This window comes from Lepidochelys olivacea, assembly GCF_965140295.1.
Source record: "Lepidochelys olivacea isolate rLepOli2 genome assembly, chromosome: 1".
Lineage (NCBI taxonomy): Eukaryota > Metazoa > Chordata > Testudines > Cheloniidae > Lepidochelys > Lepidochelys olivacea.
Window position 1 is genome coordinate 255,019,481 of NC_140411.1, and position 18,469 is coordinate 255,037,949.

Consider the following 18,469-nt stretch of genomic DNA (forward strand, 5'->3'; position numbering starts at 1 on the left):
GCACAGTGGGGCTGCCTACAGGTGTAGGAGCTGCCCAGACAGTTACTTGCATGATCAGGATTCAGATCTGACCTGTTTTGAGAATACAGTTCCCAAAATGTAGTCATTTAAGAAATGGGGCTATTTCTTCCCCTTTCCAAACTTCTAAAGGTCTGTTATTTTTATGCAGCTTTCTATGTTTAGTCCTGTTTAAACTATTCACTAAAAAGCCGTGTAACTGGGCTGCCAGTGGGCCCCATAGACTGTAGTGGGGCGAATTCTGCTCAGAAGAATTATACTAGTTTGAATGCAGAGTAACAACACTGATTTTAACAGAATTTTTCCATATGTATGCTGGTGTAACGGAAAATCGAATCTGGCCCAACAGTCACTCCACCCTCTTGAAGCTATGTCAAAATTTCCCTTTTATGTTATGGGCACAATTGTTAAATGTAAGCAACCAATGAGACTTCTAGAACCCAGATGTGGCTGTTCAAATTGGCAATTAAGTGCATGAATTCCTGTATTATGAACCTTAATGCCAATTTCATATCCCAAATAGGGGATCTAAATGTACTATTAAGATGCCCACATCTGAAAATTGTGTCCTAGGTACCTTTGTTTATAAATTGTAACTAAAAATGATATGCTGGGTGGTGGAACACTGACTTTACATACTTCCAGGCACTGCCATATAAACCACACAGTGTACATTTTCTGAAGTAGTGATTTCTCTTTTCAGCTTGACTCAGGTGATCCGAAAGTTTGCAAAACAGCTGGATGAGTGGTTAAAAGTAGCTCTCTACGACCTGCCAGAAAACCTCCGAAATATCAAGTTTGAGTGTATGTACTGAGCAATCTCTTTTATATATATGAGAAGAATGTGTTATTTATCCGTTACAAATTAATTGGAAGCTAGGGAAAATGTTCTATTAGTCATGAAAAAAGATCAACATTACAGATCTTTCATTCACCAATAATCTCCACTCACTCATGAGAACCAATTTCCTTTAAATGTAATAAAGCACAGCTCTAAGACCAGTTGCCTTTCCTTTTTTGTGGACTCTGATAAGAAATTAATTTGTTGACAGTAAGCAAGCATTAGGCATGATATTAGGCAAAGCAAATTATTAAACAAACCTATAGACTTGCACAATTTGAATACAGCTTGAGGCCCTCACTCCAAAGAAGTGCCAGAGTTAAATATGAAGGGGATCAAATTACCCTGTCACCACAGGAAAGGGCACTATGCCTTTTCAGACATGCTTTGTAGATGCCTGCAGTGCGCATCACCTATTGATAAAGCCTGCTTTATTTCACAGCTCTCCATTCTTTGCTTTTCATGAGCAGTAAATTCCACATCAGAAGTTTAAAAAAAAAACTAATTTAGGAGAAGGATTAACTACTGATCAGCATGGAAAATTAGGAGTATGTTTTGCAGAAAGTACTCAGGACATATATTATAATAATCCACTGGATATTTTTGGTCATTACTTAGTTATTCAAAAATTATGGAAAATGTGTCCTGAGACTATTTTTGTCAGTTCTTTGACAATTCAAAACTATTGAGAATCCACAACAGTGAACTCTGTTCTGCTCATATAAATATTGGGAAATGAACATTCTAATAAATCTGAAAATATATATTTTAACTGCTCGATGGACAATGCAGAAGGAATATGTAATACCAAGAAGTCTGACTTCAAATATCTCTATAGATTATTTGCTTTGATCTGCAGATCTTTAGTGATTATAAAATGAGAATAAACTTGAGAACACACCAGCATTTACTTGTATTTGGTGCCTGCAAATGATTACTTACTCCTGAGCATAATATTTACTCTTGCCTGTGCAGTCCCATTGAAGCCAGTGGAAGTATTGGTGAAAGAAAGCTGTATGGCTGGGAGTGTTTTCAGGATTGGGATCATAGATTTCAGATGCTGTATGTAGAATAAATATTTATAGCCCAAGTTACAAGTATGGATACCTCAATAAGATGCCCAGATCCCTTTTTGAGACACTCAAACCATCATTTAGAGATATAAATAATCCTTATACATACTTGGAACTACTGATTTGAGCATCCAAATGTAAGATTTGGATGTCCTATTCAGAAGTCCATCTTTGAAAACTGGGCAATTAATATGAACAATAAATAAGTCACAAATGTGTGTCTTAACAGAAAGGAAATTCAGTGTATTTAATTGATGCTAGTTTTAACAAAGTACTTTTATAATCAAGTTTCTTTATTTGGAATATTACCTAAATGTGTAATTCTCCTTTCCTGCAGTATCCAGGAGGTTTTCACAAATTCTCCGTCGGCAGACCTCATTAAATCATCTCTGCCAGGTAGGCATTTCAGTGGTTATCCATTCCCGATAAATTTATTCTATGCTGCTTTTGCAGACTGTTGTAACAGTTTGCTAAATCTGCAGGTTGGATATTGCACAAGGAGAAACTCTCTTGGAAGTAACAATGGTATATGAGGCTTTAGTACAGGGGTGGGCAAACTACAGCCCATGGGCTGCATCCAGCCCATCAGATGTTTTAATCCAGCCCTTGAGTTCCCGCTGGAGAGCGGGCTCTGGGGCTTGCCCCGCTCCGGTGCTGCAGCCGGGGAGCGGGGTTGGGGGCTTGCCCCACTCCGTGTGGCTCCCAGAAGCAGCAGCATGTCCCCCCTCTGGCTCCTATGCGCAGCGGCAGCCAGGGGGCTCCGCACACTGCCCCTGGGGCTCCCATTGGCCAATGGCAACTGCAGGGGCAGTGCCTGCCAATGGGGCAGCGCACGGATTCCCCTGGCCCCGCCTCCATGTAGGAGCCAGAGAGGGGACATGCCGCTGCTTCCGGGAGCTTCTTGAAAGTAAGCGCCACCTGGAGCCTGCACCCCTGACCTCCTCCTGCACCCCAACCCACTGCCCCAGCCCTGATCCCCCTCCAGCCCTCTGAACCCCTCAGTCCCAGCCCGGAGCACCCATTTGCACTCCAAAGCCCTCATCCCCAGCCCCACCCCAGAGCCCACACCCTCAGCTGGAACCTTCCCCCCCCACACACCCTGCCCCAGCCTGGAGCCCCCTCCCTCACCCTGAACTCCTCATTTCTGGCCCCACCCCAGAGTCTGCACCCCCAGCTGGAGCCCTCCCACACCCCAACCCCAATTTTGTGAGCATTCATGGCCTGACATACAATTTCCATACCCAGATGTGGCCCTTAGGTCAAAAAGTTTGCCCACCCCTGCTTTAGTAGTTTTGTTTCTAATATTTATTTATTATGATCTTCCATAGATAAGCTACAAAACCATCCACAAATCAATTACATGATTTGTTAAATAGTGGGGCTGATCCTGCATTCCTTATGCACCCAAAACTCCCAGTGACTTCTATGTAACAAATTCAGGATCGGATCTTAGAAGAGGTTTCAGATCCAGTTCAACCCGTTGAAACCAATGGGAAACTTTCCATTGATTTTTCAATGGGGTTTGGATCAGGCCTTTGATGAGGGAAGCAATTTGTCCATTTTCTAGAGAGAAAACACCATACCTAGTTGTGACATTAAACCTCAAGTGAAAACAAAATACAGGGCAAATATTCACTTATTGTGGTTACATACTTCAGTTTAAAACCGAGTGCTCTCAAATCCTGAACACTTTACTTGTTTTTGTTAATCCAGTCTTTATTCTGGCAGAACTAGGGAGTTTTGCCTAGATAAAAACTGATTAAGCTTGTTATGCAGACTTACCACTTTGCAAAAGATGCTCTCGTAGACATACATGATGGATTTTTTTTCTTCCATAAAATTAACCTGAAAACTCGTAGCAGCATATAAAATTGAACTATTTCAACAGGTGTATTTTGTCTGTCTTTTTTCCCTTTAACATAGGACCCACTCTATTAGTTTTCTTTGTTTATCATTTTGTGAGGATGGCTTGACTATATTTTTCTGTATTTTGGGGGGTTTTTTTACAATGGATTATTTTCTTCTGGGGTTTTGAAATGGTTTATTTATCAAAACTTGTTTGGCATGCCCAACAGTACTTCAGTAGAGATCATTTTATAAATAAAATTACCGTTATAATGTATTAATGTTCTTATAGCTGTGAATATAAGCTTCATAATATCCCATTGTTTTACTGATAAAAATCCACCATGCAGGTCAACATACTATGTCTGTGATTTATTTTTCACTGACTCAGTTAGGCCACATGAACTGTGCAAAATTCACAGGGCCAGATTTTCTGATGGTATAAGTAGGAGCATCTCCCTTGACTCCTGTGGCGTTTCACCCATTGACACCAGCTGAGGGTTTGTCCCACACTGGAGTTTGAGGGGCTACACTTGAAAACTGTATCTAATGCCCCAGATTAACCCCCACAGCAGAAATACCCCCTGACGGAAGGAGATCTCAGTGAGGATGCTTTGTGGAGTTCCTCCTCCTTTAATTCATTTGTGGGGCATCCTGCTGCATGAGCTGTGGGGTCTATCCACAAACCTGGTAGATCCCCAAGAATCTGCACAGATCCACGGGAATCTGTAGAAGACCAGATCCATTCACACAGCTCTGTCCCCTCAACAGCTTCCTAAACCAGGGACTCTTCAGGCTGCCATGGCCCCCAAGGGAGACTCCTTGGAAAAGATAATACAGCCCTAATCTGGGTTGTCTTCTCTGATTAATTTACACAGGACTGATGTGTGACCCCGATCCAGCACCACCCACATTTCTCTCAGCCTACTCCTTCCCTTTGTGCAGGGAGGCCTCTGCATGGTCCAGAGGATGGGCAGGTGGTGGTGTGGGGGCAGGTGAGCCTCCTTTTCATGTGTCAGGGGGAAGATGCACACGCAGAGTATTCCCTCCCTACATAGATTGAGGGGAAGGATCTGGGCCAATGTGTTTTTGTTCTTGGACTGACGTGGACCAAACACTGCAGCTCAAACCTTGTAGAATTAATGGTCTAGGGAGAGAGCAGTTTGATTAGAAATGCCTGTTGAGATTTGTACTTGTGAAAACCAAATACATGCTGAGTAGAACTGGCAAAAATGGCTTCAGAGTTCTTTCTAGCTACTGTGTCCAGTAACTTCGAGAAAGGATCAAGAGGTGTGTGGGGTTTGAGAATCAACTTAGTGAGGCTCACTAAGGGAGCGTAAAAGGGGATGAAGGCTATTTTTAACCTAATAAACCATGAACTAATGAGTAGATTGGATTGGATTATAGGCATCAAGAACGGTGATCCACAGTGCAGACATTACCTTTCAAATGCTGGAGGACTGGAGGAATGTGGATCTGAACAGCATTACCAAACAAACTCTCTATACCATGGAGGATTCACGTGAGGAGCACAGAAAGCTCATCATACAATGTAAGAATAAAATCCTCAAATGTGGTACAGGGAACTCTGAACTGTGTTTCCTGTTGAATGCAAAACACCACAATAATAATAATGTTCAATTTTATAATAATTGCTTTACAGTCAATCAGTTTATTAATTGAGATATTGTAGCAATGTGGTGGCACATCATTACTGGCTATTGCTTGCTTGCTGCTCAGATAAATACTGAAACACGTATCAAAGAGAAAGGTGAGCCAAAACCAAGATGTTCCACTTTGAGACATGGATATGGACAATGTTCTGTTAAAGAGATTATTTCTAGTCTTCCTAATGACTGATGCAGATCTAGGGCCCAATCCAAAGCTTATTGAAGTCAATGGAAGTCTGCCCATTGCCTTTAATGGGCTATGGATCAAGCCCCGAATCATTTTATCTGATAGAGTAGAATGATGGTTGTTTACCCAGTTATACTATTATGGGATAACTGCCTTTTGAATGGCTTTGACAGCAGGGCCATTTTTGTTTGAGTCACTTCCAGAGGCTTATTTTTTTTAAAAGCACTGGTTTCACAAAGCACTTTTATCAGCAAGTTAGTCTCTGATTGGCTGAAGTTTTCTTTGTGAACTTTTAGAAGTAAGTATGTATCCCACATCCAGAAATCTGATTGGCTGACATAGACACTGCTTGGTTTATTGAAGAATGACTTGTAGAAACCCTGGAAAAGTTGTGCTTTCTTAAAGGGGCAAGTTGGTTTTAGGGTAGGGTGACCAGATGTCCTATATAGGGACAGTCCCGATTTTGGGGTCTTTTTCTTATATAGGCTCCTATTACTTCCCACCCCCTGTCCTGATTTTTCACACTTGCTATCTGGTCACCCTGTTTTAGGGGGAAAGCTCATCTATTCCATGTGTAAAGTAGTGACACAAGTTGCCCACAGAATGTGCATGTGATAGCCATTTCTAGCCCATAGAACTCTGACAACAAATGTGTGTGCATCCCTGGGTGTGCTACACTGAGATACTAAAGATGAGTATTCTTGTCTTTAGTAGCAGTCTCAACCTCTACCTCCAGTTGGAGTCCTCCTCCTTTCTTTCCTGAAGACGACAAAAATGCTCCCGTCTACCTCACATCCCTCACTGACCTCTGAAAGAGTCACCCCCAAGCAGGAAGAAGGCCTCACATCTCCTGACCACCTGCTGCTGGCTCCATTTCCCAGAGGAGAACTGTTCTGGGATTCTTGCCAGTTCCCCCAGCCCCTGAGTTTACCTCCTGATATGACCCTTCTGCCCACTGGTGATTGACGGGAGTGAGCCAGGAGCTGGCAGCAGTGAAAGGTTGAGAGTAGTGAGAATTCAGGACAGGACAGGGGTAAAAGATAAGCAGTTCAGGACAAGCTGAAGCCTAGAATCCAGGCTCATCCTGGTTCCCACCAGCCAGAAAATCTCTCTTCTTCTTTAACCATCCTCAGCATACACCCAAAACCCCTAGAAATTATCTAGTTCCCAAAGGGTTAATACGTAATACCAGTAATGTTTCTGGCCCAGATTCAGGAGACCATCCCCATTTAGGAAGGACCCTTAAGCAAGTGCTAAACTTTCAGTGCATATTTAAAAACCATTAAAGTTAAACAAATGCTTAAGAACTTTCCTGAAGAGTGGATGGAATTCAGCATATAAGTGCTTTCCAGAAGGGGCCAGTCATAGCCGGGTAGCAGTTTGCAACAGAAAGGGAGAAGAGAAAGGTGTGAAAGAAGGAGAGAGAGGAGAAAGACCAGAAGCAGTAACCCAACCCAGTGTACGTGTTGAGGATTACATTGAGACAAGGGTATATATGTGACACTGACCTCAAGAGTTTTTTTTCCAACTTTGCATATAGTTTCTACCTCGATGAAGATCATTTAAAGATCTGTAACCAAGGATAAGTCTACAAGGAGCTAGTTCCAAAAGGTGAACCTTCTTTTTGGGGTGGTATTTTCAGCTCCCTTGCAGCAAATTCAGTACTGCTATTGCAAGTCAGTATTACCCCTTCTACTGGAGGGTTTATAGCAGGCTGGAAATTCAGCTTAATTCCTTTGAATCCTCCAGTAGTATCACCTCCTCTCTGTCCTCCTGTACACTCTTACCACTCTTGATAGATTTTTTCCTCTGAATCACCAAGAACTCTAGGATAACTCTCCCATGTCCTGCCATTCCTTATGAGTATTGCAATAGTGCCTAGCAGCCATAGTCTGAATCAGAGATCATTGTGCTAAGCACTGTGTGCACACAGATTGAAAAGGTGTTCCCGGCCCTCTAAAGCTTGCCTCTCTGTCAGTGCTCAGTCTTATTTCAAATCCTGGTTGAAAACATAGGTAAGGGGAAGAGACAAAGACAAACTGTTCTGTACCTCTAAAAGGGGCTGGCGTAGGTTGGAGTCAAGTGTTGGATGAAGATTCGGGCTGGTTCTTATTTCACCCAGTCCACTTTACTTATTTGCAACACACACACACACTCACACATGCATGAAAGTGTCACATTTTTGCAGGGTGTCTCCTCACGTGGTGAAATTGGGCCCTCACTTTAGGATGATGGCATTGGGATTTCTTAATACACATGTCCAATGTAGGTTTCCAATGCTCCTTTATATCCTGCTGGTGCTGGGAAATCCCGACACTCAGCCTCCCAAGGTTACAATTTCCAACTATAATAACTGGAAAAAAATCTTCCAGATTGGCAGATTTCCACTGAACGTGATAGTCGTTTGTTAGTAGAAAGTGGCTTTTCTCGTTTTTAAGAATAGAGCTACTTCTATCATGATTTTTCTCCGGTGCTCCATTCCTTCTGGCTCCTTCAGATGTGTCTGCAACAGCTGCTTTGGGGTAGATGGTAGCTTTTTAATCGGCCCTGACTAAGGGATAGTGCATAGCAGCACTTTCCCAGCAGCTAACCAGACAACAAACTGGGACTCGGAGGATCACAGTTCCACTTGTGCTCCCCAACTCACTCACAGAGAATGTAGTTGAAGCAGCTTACTCCCCACTCTATGCCCAGCCAGGTACTGGATTAAGGAGGCAGAGCGAGGGCTCCTCCTATGCCCTGTTCCGTCCACCCTCTCCCCACTGGCTTGCTTGCAGTGAGAAGTATTGGACAAATAGAGTTCTCCCCTCTGCATCCAGGGTCCTAATACGAGCAGGTCTGAGTGGGAAAGGAAGGAAGGGGAGGCTTGCTCCCCATTGTTCCCCTCGGTGGCTGAATAACAGCTGTGACAATCTACCCCTTTGTAATTAAGTCTAAATGGAATCAATGCACAGTCATTTGTAAGGCAAGAAAACTCTTAAATGCATTCCTACTGGATCCGTTGCTTCAGCTCATAACAATACTTCCCAATCTGCAGAGCCCAATCCAGGGTGGTGTTACAAAGAATGGCCATGCTGCTCAAGTGGAGAACATCCTTGTATTTTGCATTTTTTCTCCATGTCTCCTGCACTCTTCCCTAGCTGCCAACTTTGCGCTTTGCCTCGTCTCCCTGCCCCTAGCATCCACTCCAGTGGTGGGAAATTCCTCTCTCCTGCTGTTTATAATGAAGTATAAATGGATGTGCACAGCGCATTTAAATCACCCTGTGACACAGCAGGTATAAAAGCATCTTTTCTTTTGATTTAGGGGACCATTTTTTGTAGCTCAATTGCAGAGCAATTCCTTGAGATGCTCAGACACATGATTCCTTGTCTTCCAATAGCTTCTTCTCCTAAATAAATTGGAGATTCTCCTATTTAATTGACACATTTGAACAGGCCATCTGAGTTTACTCTCTATATTTTTGAAAAAAATATTTGGAAGAGGATTGCCTGTCTGTAGAAACTCCTTTAGGTGTAGTCAGCATGGCATTTGTGTTTTGGCAGTAAATCACTTTATAAAAGTACACTTTTGTTGTTGTTGCTTGTTTGCTGTTACAACTAAATGACGGTTGCAGCTGAAGCACGTTTTCACAACTAAAGCATTATGCACTGGAGATTTGCTGACGAGAGGCCTATCAACAATGCTCATCCACTGGGTGTTTAAAAGATCCTCTATGCATTTCTAAATCAATTTCATGCATGGCCTTTTTTTCTCATGAGGGTCAAAGCCTAGCTTACTGCTCTGCACCATGAACACCATAAATGTGTTTTACTTCCGGGCATAGACAGCTGAAGCGTAAATCAAAAGATGAATTACAAATGATGGGCCAAGATCCTGCTCCCACTGAAATCCTTTAAAAACTCCCACTGATTTCCATAGGAGCAGGATAGTAATGGTTTCAACCTCTTTTATGTCTTAAGGTGTACATATATACATTTATAGTTAAGTGACCTGTTGTAATTAGCTTAGCAAATTGGCGATGTATTACTGATTGTTTTGTGACAGTTGTTTTCTCTATTGTTATAAAATGGAATTAAAGTCCTGATTTGGAGTATTTTTCTTTGTTTGTTAGTGTATCAGGAGTTTGATCATCTTTTGGAGGAGCAGTCACCCATTGAGTCCTACATTGAGTGGCTGGATTCCATGGTGGACAGATGTGTTGTGAAGGTTGGTAAATAGGAGTTAGGACCCGAGTCACTTAATGTGCAGTATTACCATGTGTAATATTTGTTTTAACAAAGCAATAGGTATTTAGTAGACACAGACTCAAGATGCAAAATCTGGATCCAAATTCCAGAGTCAAAAGTCAGGGAGTGTTCAGATTCAAGGCTTTCATTCATTCCATTCTAAAAATAGGAGCCATTTGCAAAATTCGGAGCTGGATCAGAGTTCAGATTTTCAACACCCCAACGTTCAAGGGTGTATGGATCTGAAGTGTTGGTTCAGACTCCTCTGTAGTGTATAGTGAATAATGTAGCATTGCAGGTGGAGATAATAAATTAATATGCCCTTTTGAGAGTTTAATGAAGATAATATTTAGTTCAGCTGATTCATTTTAGTAAATAAAGGTTAACAACGAGTTTATGGTTCAGCAAGGGATTAAGCTGGGTGATTTTTAGGAGTTGCTCTGAAACACCAGTAATAGAACTCTGACCTCAGTTTTAGTATTATTTGGGTGGACACATACTGGCTGAACTCATGAGCACTCTTGGCCAATCAGACATCAATACAATTTTATGCAGTATATGTAACTGTACAATTTACCATATACTTTTAGCTTCTGTCTGTGAATGATAATACATTTTGTATTAGCATGTTCTGTTGGAAAATTGCAACTCTACTTCCAGAGTTCACTATTAGACCTGTGTAAATAACTTAAGAACACTTTATTAAACAATATTACCTCTTTTTCTGTTCGCAGAATGTCCACAACTCCCCCCCCCCACCAAAAAAAATTCCTAAATGTATCAATTGTTTGAAATTATTTAATTTTTTAAAAAGTGTCTTTAGTCTATAGATTGCTGTTTGAAATAACTGTGAGTGCTTATGATGGATCATATTGGACGTGGTATTTTTTCTATTTGCTGACTAGATGAGTATAATTCTTAGGATCAACTGGGAATATAGAAAATTAACGGGTCATTTCACCTTGAATGGTCCCTTGAAATATGTGTTAGCTACTTATGCTAAACAATCTGTTCCATCTTGTATTTAGCTGTGACACTCTAAGTTTTCCAGACCCGAAGAAGAGCTCTGTGTAAGATCAAAAATTTGTCTGTCTCACCAACAGAAATTGGTCCCATAGAAGATATGACCTCACCTACATTGTCTCTCTAATATCCTGGGACCAACACGGCTACAGTAACAGTTATAGAAAATGAGCTTTTGAGAGTGTAAACTTACAATATGCTTTCTGAGAAGTATAATTGTGAGTAAAACATGATCATCTGAGTGTTCACAGAAAGAAAATGCAAAGAGGATGTGAACGCACCAAGAGCCAATTAGTTTAAATTAATTAGATTAATACATTATTTTTGCAGTATATTCCCAGCAGTATTCATTATAAATTTTCTTCCTGAACTAGAGAATTGCCAAAAAGAGAGTCAAATTAAGATGAAGACCTGGATGTTGTTAGGCAGTCTGATAAATCCCTTCATTATTTATAATCCAAATGTTACCCTCCAGAAGCATGAGCATTTTCTGTTTTAGAGATTATAATTTTATTGTAAGCTTCTTCTTCCTGCAAACTAATGTGTATAGAATTATCATTACGGGATGGCTTCATGTGTGTCTGTTTTAATTTTTATCCTAATTTTCTTACAGTGGGATGTAGTTTTAGTTAAGGAAATGGATGGACATGGGCAGTGTTGGGCTGGGACAGACAATGGAAATGAAAATGAATGTTTGTTATCCATGTGAAATATATATATTTTCTTGTAGGTAGCTGCCAAGAGACAAGGCTCTTTGAAGAAAGTGGCTCAGCAGTTCCTCTTGATGTGGTCCTGCTTTGGCACACGAGTGATTCGGGACATGACTTTGCACAGTGCACCCAGCTTTGGTACTTTAATTTTAATTTTACGGATTGTTAGCACAGTAAAAAATGCTAGATCAATAGCTGTCATGCACTTTTGAGTGATGATCCCCTCTGATTTTCACATGTTTATAACTTTTTTTAAAAATCTCTTTTTGGGGTTGAAATTTTCAACAAATTTTCTGCCTCTAGGTCATTTTTTCTGTTGCTTTTGAACAAATTCCCTTCAGTTGTTTTTGATGTCCATAAGAGTGGAAGAATATAAACGTACCTCATTTAAAAAAAAAAAGAAAGGAAAAAAAAGGTTGTCCTGTTTCTTTTCACACAGAACTGTGCTTTGAAACCTGGTGTGTAAACAGTCCCTACTGAGGAGTATGTGTATGTACAAATTGAATTAGTCAACAATAGGAATGATGGAAAATTGGCTATTGTGCTTTTGTGTTTTCATAAGTGCACACTTGTCAATGTATGTTATTAGCAGACTAATAATAATGAGGATTGTGAGAGAGCAGCACTGAGCCACTAGCATGTTTTCTTCCAGCAGTGCTTTATTGTGTTTTATTCTCTTAGGTGATGCTTAGATATAGGGGTGCTGGGCACCCCCAGAAGAATGTAGACCTATAGATAGAAAGCTTCCGAGCTTTGTTCAGGTACCAGTAAGCTGAGGGGAGCAGATTTTGGAGGCAGGCAAGAACACTATGAAGTCCCACATGGGGCACCTGGGAAGCTGGCCATGAGGACTCAGTATTACTAACCCCAAGCAATCAAAAATTGTGTGTCAGGCCACACAAAATCATGGGACTGGCTTAAAAAAATGTATGTTTTTTTTTAAATGCATTTTGGGTGCTTTTATTTATCTTCTGGTTTTTGAATCTCTAGAGTGCATGTGGGTCACATTTTTAAGTTTTACTCCATGACCATAAAGGCTAGAAACTTACTTTTTTAATGCAAGCTGAGATTCTCACATATTTACAAGCTGCCAGGAGCTGAGGCTTTAAGAAAAACACCAAATACCACACAACTCTTGATAAAATCTCAAGAGCTGGCCTCACTGTCTTCTGAGAACCTTCAGGAGCATTTTGATCTGTGGTTGGTCTTCATGGCTTCCCTGTTGTCAGTTTCTTCTAAGCACAGCTTTTCAGCAAGCACAACAGTGAGTTGCCACTCCTAGCAGGCAGTAGGATAGTGAAAATCCTTAAAAGGCCTCTATGCACAGCTTTTGTATTCACTGGACTGTGCTGAAGTACCAGAGCCCTGACCATGTTTGATATCTATCCCCTCTCATATGCGCTCTCCCCCTTATTCACCAAAACTCTTTTCACTGTGGAAATAGAGATTGCTCGCATTGCTGAGCATTGCATACTTCTCTGCACAATGCAGAAACCTCTTGGAACAGGTATTGAGCAAACACTGAGTTCTGAGCGTTTTGGCTCTCTGCAGCACTCAGCTGCAGGAGCAGCCTTTATATGCAAAACACTGTGTAAAATGCAATGTTGAGGTCACACTGATAAAATCATGAAACGTCAAAAATGCAAGTTAAGGTTCCAAAAATTGTGCACTCTCTATCAAGCTGTACATAAGCAGTATTTTAAATGCCTATTTAGGCTAAATGTGTAGCCTAATAGAATACTGTTTTTTGTAAAATGTATAAAATAAAATATACAGGATGTGTAGTCACACACGTATACCCCTCTCTACACAAAATAGAGCTATTTAGATAGAATGGTGTATTAGGAAAGAGCATATCAGCAGCCACATGCGATGTGCTTTCCATGGCATCTGGAGAATTACTCTATACAATTCTAGTAAGACAGATCTTAAATGCATACTCCATCTTAAAAGTATGTTTAAAATCAATTGCTGTCTCTTAAAAGTATTGGAAATTTAATTACATTTGTAGTCACCAGCTACATCTGTTAAGAGTCTGCTTTCAAATTATTATAGCACATGTAAAATCAGTATAAACTGGTTTTCTGAAAGTAATGCATTTTTAAAGGATATAAATAATATAGTATAGAATTTTTTAACGACTTGGGTTTGATAATGCTGCTTGCAGCAGTAGTGAACAGGATTATCATTTACATCTTCATTATGGCACTGTAAACTTCCTAAGGTTTTCTTATAATAAGCCCATGTAAGCTTTCTTTCTTTTTACCAATACACACTGTCTCTGTGAATAAGAGCTTTTAGTTGTTTTTAACGGAACCCTTGAATTTCTCCCCTCTGGGTCCAAAAGTGCAGGTCTATTGAAGTCAGTGGGAGTTTAGAATGAGCAAGGACTTCAGATCCTCAAAGGGGATGAGTATTGAAACCACATCCAGACCCCAGTATAATAAAATTTGGCTATCACTGCTCCCACTTCTCAAAAAGTGACTGACATGTTATTTAACATCATCAGCTGAATTATAATCTCTTGAATGAATGCTGTAATATTCTAATTACAAAGCCATTGTATTGCATTATAGCTGAGCATGTTCCAAAAGTCTAATATCCTCTGAATTTAAACGTATCAGAATCAGACCTGAGGAACTTGTTGTGGGCTTAATTTAACACAGTTCTTCCTCTCTTTTTATAGTATCATGCATTTTTAATGAGTACTGTACAATAGAGGGAACAAAGATTACATTGATATATTTTAGATATTGTCTTCTATATAAATTTGTTCTTATCTTAGATGAAAACTTGTGTATTTTGGCTACATTGATGACTATATAAACAGGCACTGATTTTCGGGATCATTCTAAGCAATAAACAATGCCAGATCTTTATGCTGTTATTGTTTTAAAAAACAAAAAAGCATTATTTGAGAGTGTGTTTGAAACAAAAACATGATAAAAATCACTTGTTTGATGCTGTGGTCATTCTTATATACAGTACAATATATTTGAGCTTTGTCATCATTTCATGATCTGGAAATTTGACTACAGAATGTTTCACAACATGTCACTGGGCTGGTAGTATATATCCTGAAATGACATACAGATCTGACTCTGGGCAAAGCTTTTAAGTATGGTGCATGGCATGGGCAAGTCAAAACGATTCCTGGCAGACAAAAGCTCATCTCTCTCCTTTCTCTCTCCCTCTACCCGTCTTCTGTCTAGGCATATCAAAGGCACAGTCGGTGGCAATGTTTTGGTAATGCATCCTGTGTATTAAAACAACTAATTAGTAAAAGGAGCCTTCCAATCTTCCGCAGAGCTATATATCTCTGTTTTACAATACTTGTACATAATTCCTGGCTTTTGTGAAAGCTGCTGATGTTTACTGTGTATTAGCTGGATAGAACAGCTGTAATAATATCCTGATTGCATTCAATTTGGTCTTTTTGAAAAGAGAGACAAAAGCAATTTATTACTGTAGGTACAGTATCTAGGGGGCTTTTTATCTCTCACTAAATGAATATATATTTTATGAGACACAGATGAATCCTCTTCAGTACCTACAGCTGTATTTGAAAGAGCCAATCGTAGGTCCCTGCTAAATACAGTAGCGTGCAAAACAAAATATAAACATAAAATATAAACAGTTGTACATGAATAGCTGCTCAGTAAGTAACTGATGTGCATATCCTGAAACTGGTTTCATTTTATATCTTACATTTAACTTAATTAATTTAAAATGTAAAATGATTGCATTCATTTGATACAACACCCCTTGATGCAGAGTGTCTTATAAATTCTGTCTCAAACATTCTACAGAATTAAAAAATATCAAATAGTAAAAGAAGAGGAAAATTCAGAGAGAGACAAGGGGACCAGATAGTTTTTTAAATGGTGTACTCAGTATTATCAACCCCAAGTGTTCAAAAATCAAGAGTTAGGCCCCAAATATCATGAGATTTTAAAAAATAATAAATCTTGGGTTCTTAGTATTTGTCTTCTAGCATGTGAGCATTTAGTGTTTCTACTTTCAGGGTTTTCTCTGCAACCTTAGGGCTAGAAACTTTCTTTTATTTTTTAATGAAAGATGAGATTGTCACGTAATTACCTGTCTCCAGGAGCAGGGGCTTGAAGGATGAACACCAAATATCCTGAGACTTGTGATTAAAATTGTGAGACTTGGAAATGCTGAATATTAGGCCTGATTCGCCTCTTGTCCGGATCAGTAATGACTCGAAGTCAACAGAGGTACAAACTTGTGTGAGACGAGAACCAGGCTTGTTCTAGGGCATAATGCTCCAGTTTTTTACGCTGGTGAACCCCAATGGAGTTACATCAGTATTAAACTGGACTAACACAGTGGTCAATCAGGCCCATTGTGTTCATAACACTTCTAAACAGAGTAGGATTCTACAACATTGTAACCGATGTTAAGCATTTTGAAAATAGCTATCTTATTCCATTTGCAGTTTTTACAAGACTTCCAGTTCAAAAACTTTATAAAACTAAACAGCTACAGAGCTTGGCTAAGGCTCTCCACTACATTGCACCTTATTAGTCATTTTAATTTCTGTAAGATGGCTGTGAAGCATACAGTTTTGATTTGCACAGGTGTAAATGATCACAAAAGTAGAGCATCAAGCCCTTTATATTCGCCAGTGGAAGATTATTTGCCCATCACTACGCATGTGTTCTATTTATAAAAATGTCCGATGTTCTTGTTTTTGGTCTTGCGCCAAGGACACAAAGCATCTGTTCTCCCCTCAGTGTGTGTGCATAACTCCCATGAATGACAATGGAAGTTACGCATGCGTGCATTGAGAGAATGGAACACAAAGACTAGAGCTGTTGCAACTGAAGAAGAGTGTGTGCACAGTTGCTTTGAAAGCCTAATTACGAGACAACATTGCATTGCATAATGACATGGGGCCTTTCAGACTGCTTCTCCTACACTCCACTTGTACAGTATATACGAGCAAAGAACAGCATATTTGTGGAGCAGCTGTAGGCACTCGTTAAGGTAGAAACAGGCTTCCCAATATAAGCTCAGCTTTCAACCTCCTCCTCTAACTTCCTCCAAAAAACCAATCATTCTGAAATTATGTATGTAGCATCCCATTCCAGGGAAGGATTTTGTCTCAAAAGTTTGTTAAAAAATCAGTAAAGAAATTTGAAAGTTTTGGGCCAGATCCTGGGCTGTGACCAAGGACCTGCCTATGGGAGAGAGAGCCTCTCTCTGTCCCCAGCTGCCATCTTTGTGAGCAGTGAGCTGACATCTCTTGACTTTTAAGAAAGGGGCCTGTTGGCAGAACATTCTTTTGTGAGGGGCCCTCCATTTTGGAATTCACCCTCCCGTTATCCCTAGGTTTGAAATCGACAAATCCATTGATATTCAGAGCACAACGAAAAAGCCATCTCTTTTTCCAGGTTTTGAGGAGTGATGAGTATATTGAGGGCTTGTATTTGTGGTTGCGGGATTTGGGGTCTATGGGTGTAGCTGATTTCTGATTTCTTTTCAGCTGGCTGTTTTCTCTGGTGTTGGGGTGGCTGGTGGGTTTACTTTTATTCCAGTCTGACTGTATTCACTCCTGCCAAAGGTACCTAAAGCCTTTGATAGGCCTTTTTAAATGTACCATGCAAGTACAAATAAATATATCTAAAATTTACTAATCGTTGGTGGAAAGCCAATATAAAAAGAGCAAGTTAAATTTCTCACTAAAGTGACTCTTCATAAAAAAAAAGTGAAGTATTCACCCAGCTCTGTTGTATAATATAGATAATACAGCTGGTTGAAAAATAATAACCCCAAATATCAAAGTTTCTATTTTGCAGTGGTTGATACAGACCCATTTTTCTGTTTTGTACAAAAACAGTTTATTGCAACTTTTGTCTAAAGTGTTATCTAGATGTTTATGCACATTGTTTGTTTATCAAAGAGCTGGTTTTGGTAAATGAAAAATTTTGAAGATATTTTTATTAAAAAATCAATACAAATAGTGATTTAAATTTTTACAAAAAATGTCATGGGAAATTTTTAAAATTACAAAAAAGAGGGTCAACATGTCTTTGTGATTTTTTCATTTTTGCAAAAAGATTGGTTCTGGAAGAAAAAACATTTAGTTTTAAAAATATATATATCATTCATCTCTAGTAGATGCCAGTATGCTCTTCAGACAAAGTAATCTGTCTTGATTTTCTTCTTTGCTTCCTATCTTCTATACACTGCTGAATCTGCCCAGTGATAGCATATGGACATGTCTACTTCTCACACTGAGTCCTTGTATAAATTTTTAAGTCTCTGTCTATGGAGGCTAGAGGAAAAGTCAAATTTTCCCCAGTACTGCTTCCCTCACATCTGTTCTCTGCTTCTTGGCATTTCTCTAATTGAACTGAGACCTGAAACTACACGGGAAACTCTTCTTTCCCTGTCCAGATCCATATCTGTATAGCATGTCTCAAATTGCCTCCTAGGAAGTGGCTTGCCGGGAACCACCAAGAAATGTGCTTGGAACTTCCAAGACTGATGGTTGTTAAAGATAGTGATGCCTGTCCCTCATGCTGGGAGATGGCAGGCAAAGCCAAAACATTCAGGACACTTCCTATTCCAACTATAGTAATGTGGTACGTAATAATGTGACAGATGCCTCATGTGGAAGGGCTGATGCCAGAGATATTGACGCTACTTTGGTTGGCTGAAGCCTTTCCATGTGGGGCATCCCACAGTTGTTGCTCGCACGTTTGGGAAGTAGTGGAAACCTCATCTGTCAAATTATTCAAAGATAGACTGGATAAAACCCTCAAGATGTGCCATAGGGATGGACATTTTACTTAAGGAGTCTTTTAGTCTCTCATTGATATCATTGTGTCATATACCTTCTCTGAT

General features: G+C 39.9%; 1 protein-coding gene across 3 annotated transcripts in view; it reads left to right on the forward strand.

Moving 5' to 3' along the window:
- RFX4 (regulatory factor X4) overlaps positions 1–18,469 on the forward strand; it is a 128,465-nt gene that overhangs the window by 70,629 nt on the left and 39,367 nt on the right. For all 3 annotated transcript variants that reach the window (XM_084613445.1, XM_084613446.1, XM_084613447.1), the window contains 5 exons: positions 722–822; positions 2,270–2,328; positions 5,185–5,329; positions 9,749–9,843; positions 11,617–11,734. In XM_084613445.1, the coding sequence (XP_084469571.1) occupies positions 722–822; positions 2,270–2,328; positions 5,185–5,329; positions 9,749–9,843; positions 11,617–11,734 (518 nt within the window). The remainder of the gene's footprint in view (positions 1–721; positions 823–2,269; positions 2,329–5,184; positions 5,330–9,748; positions 9,844–11,616; positions 11,735–18,469) is intronic.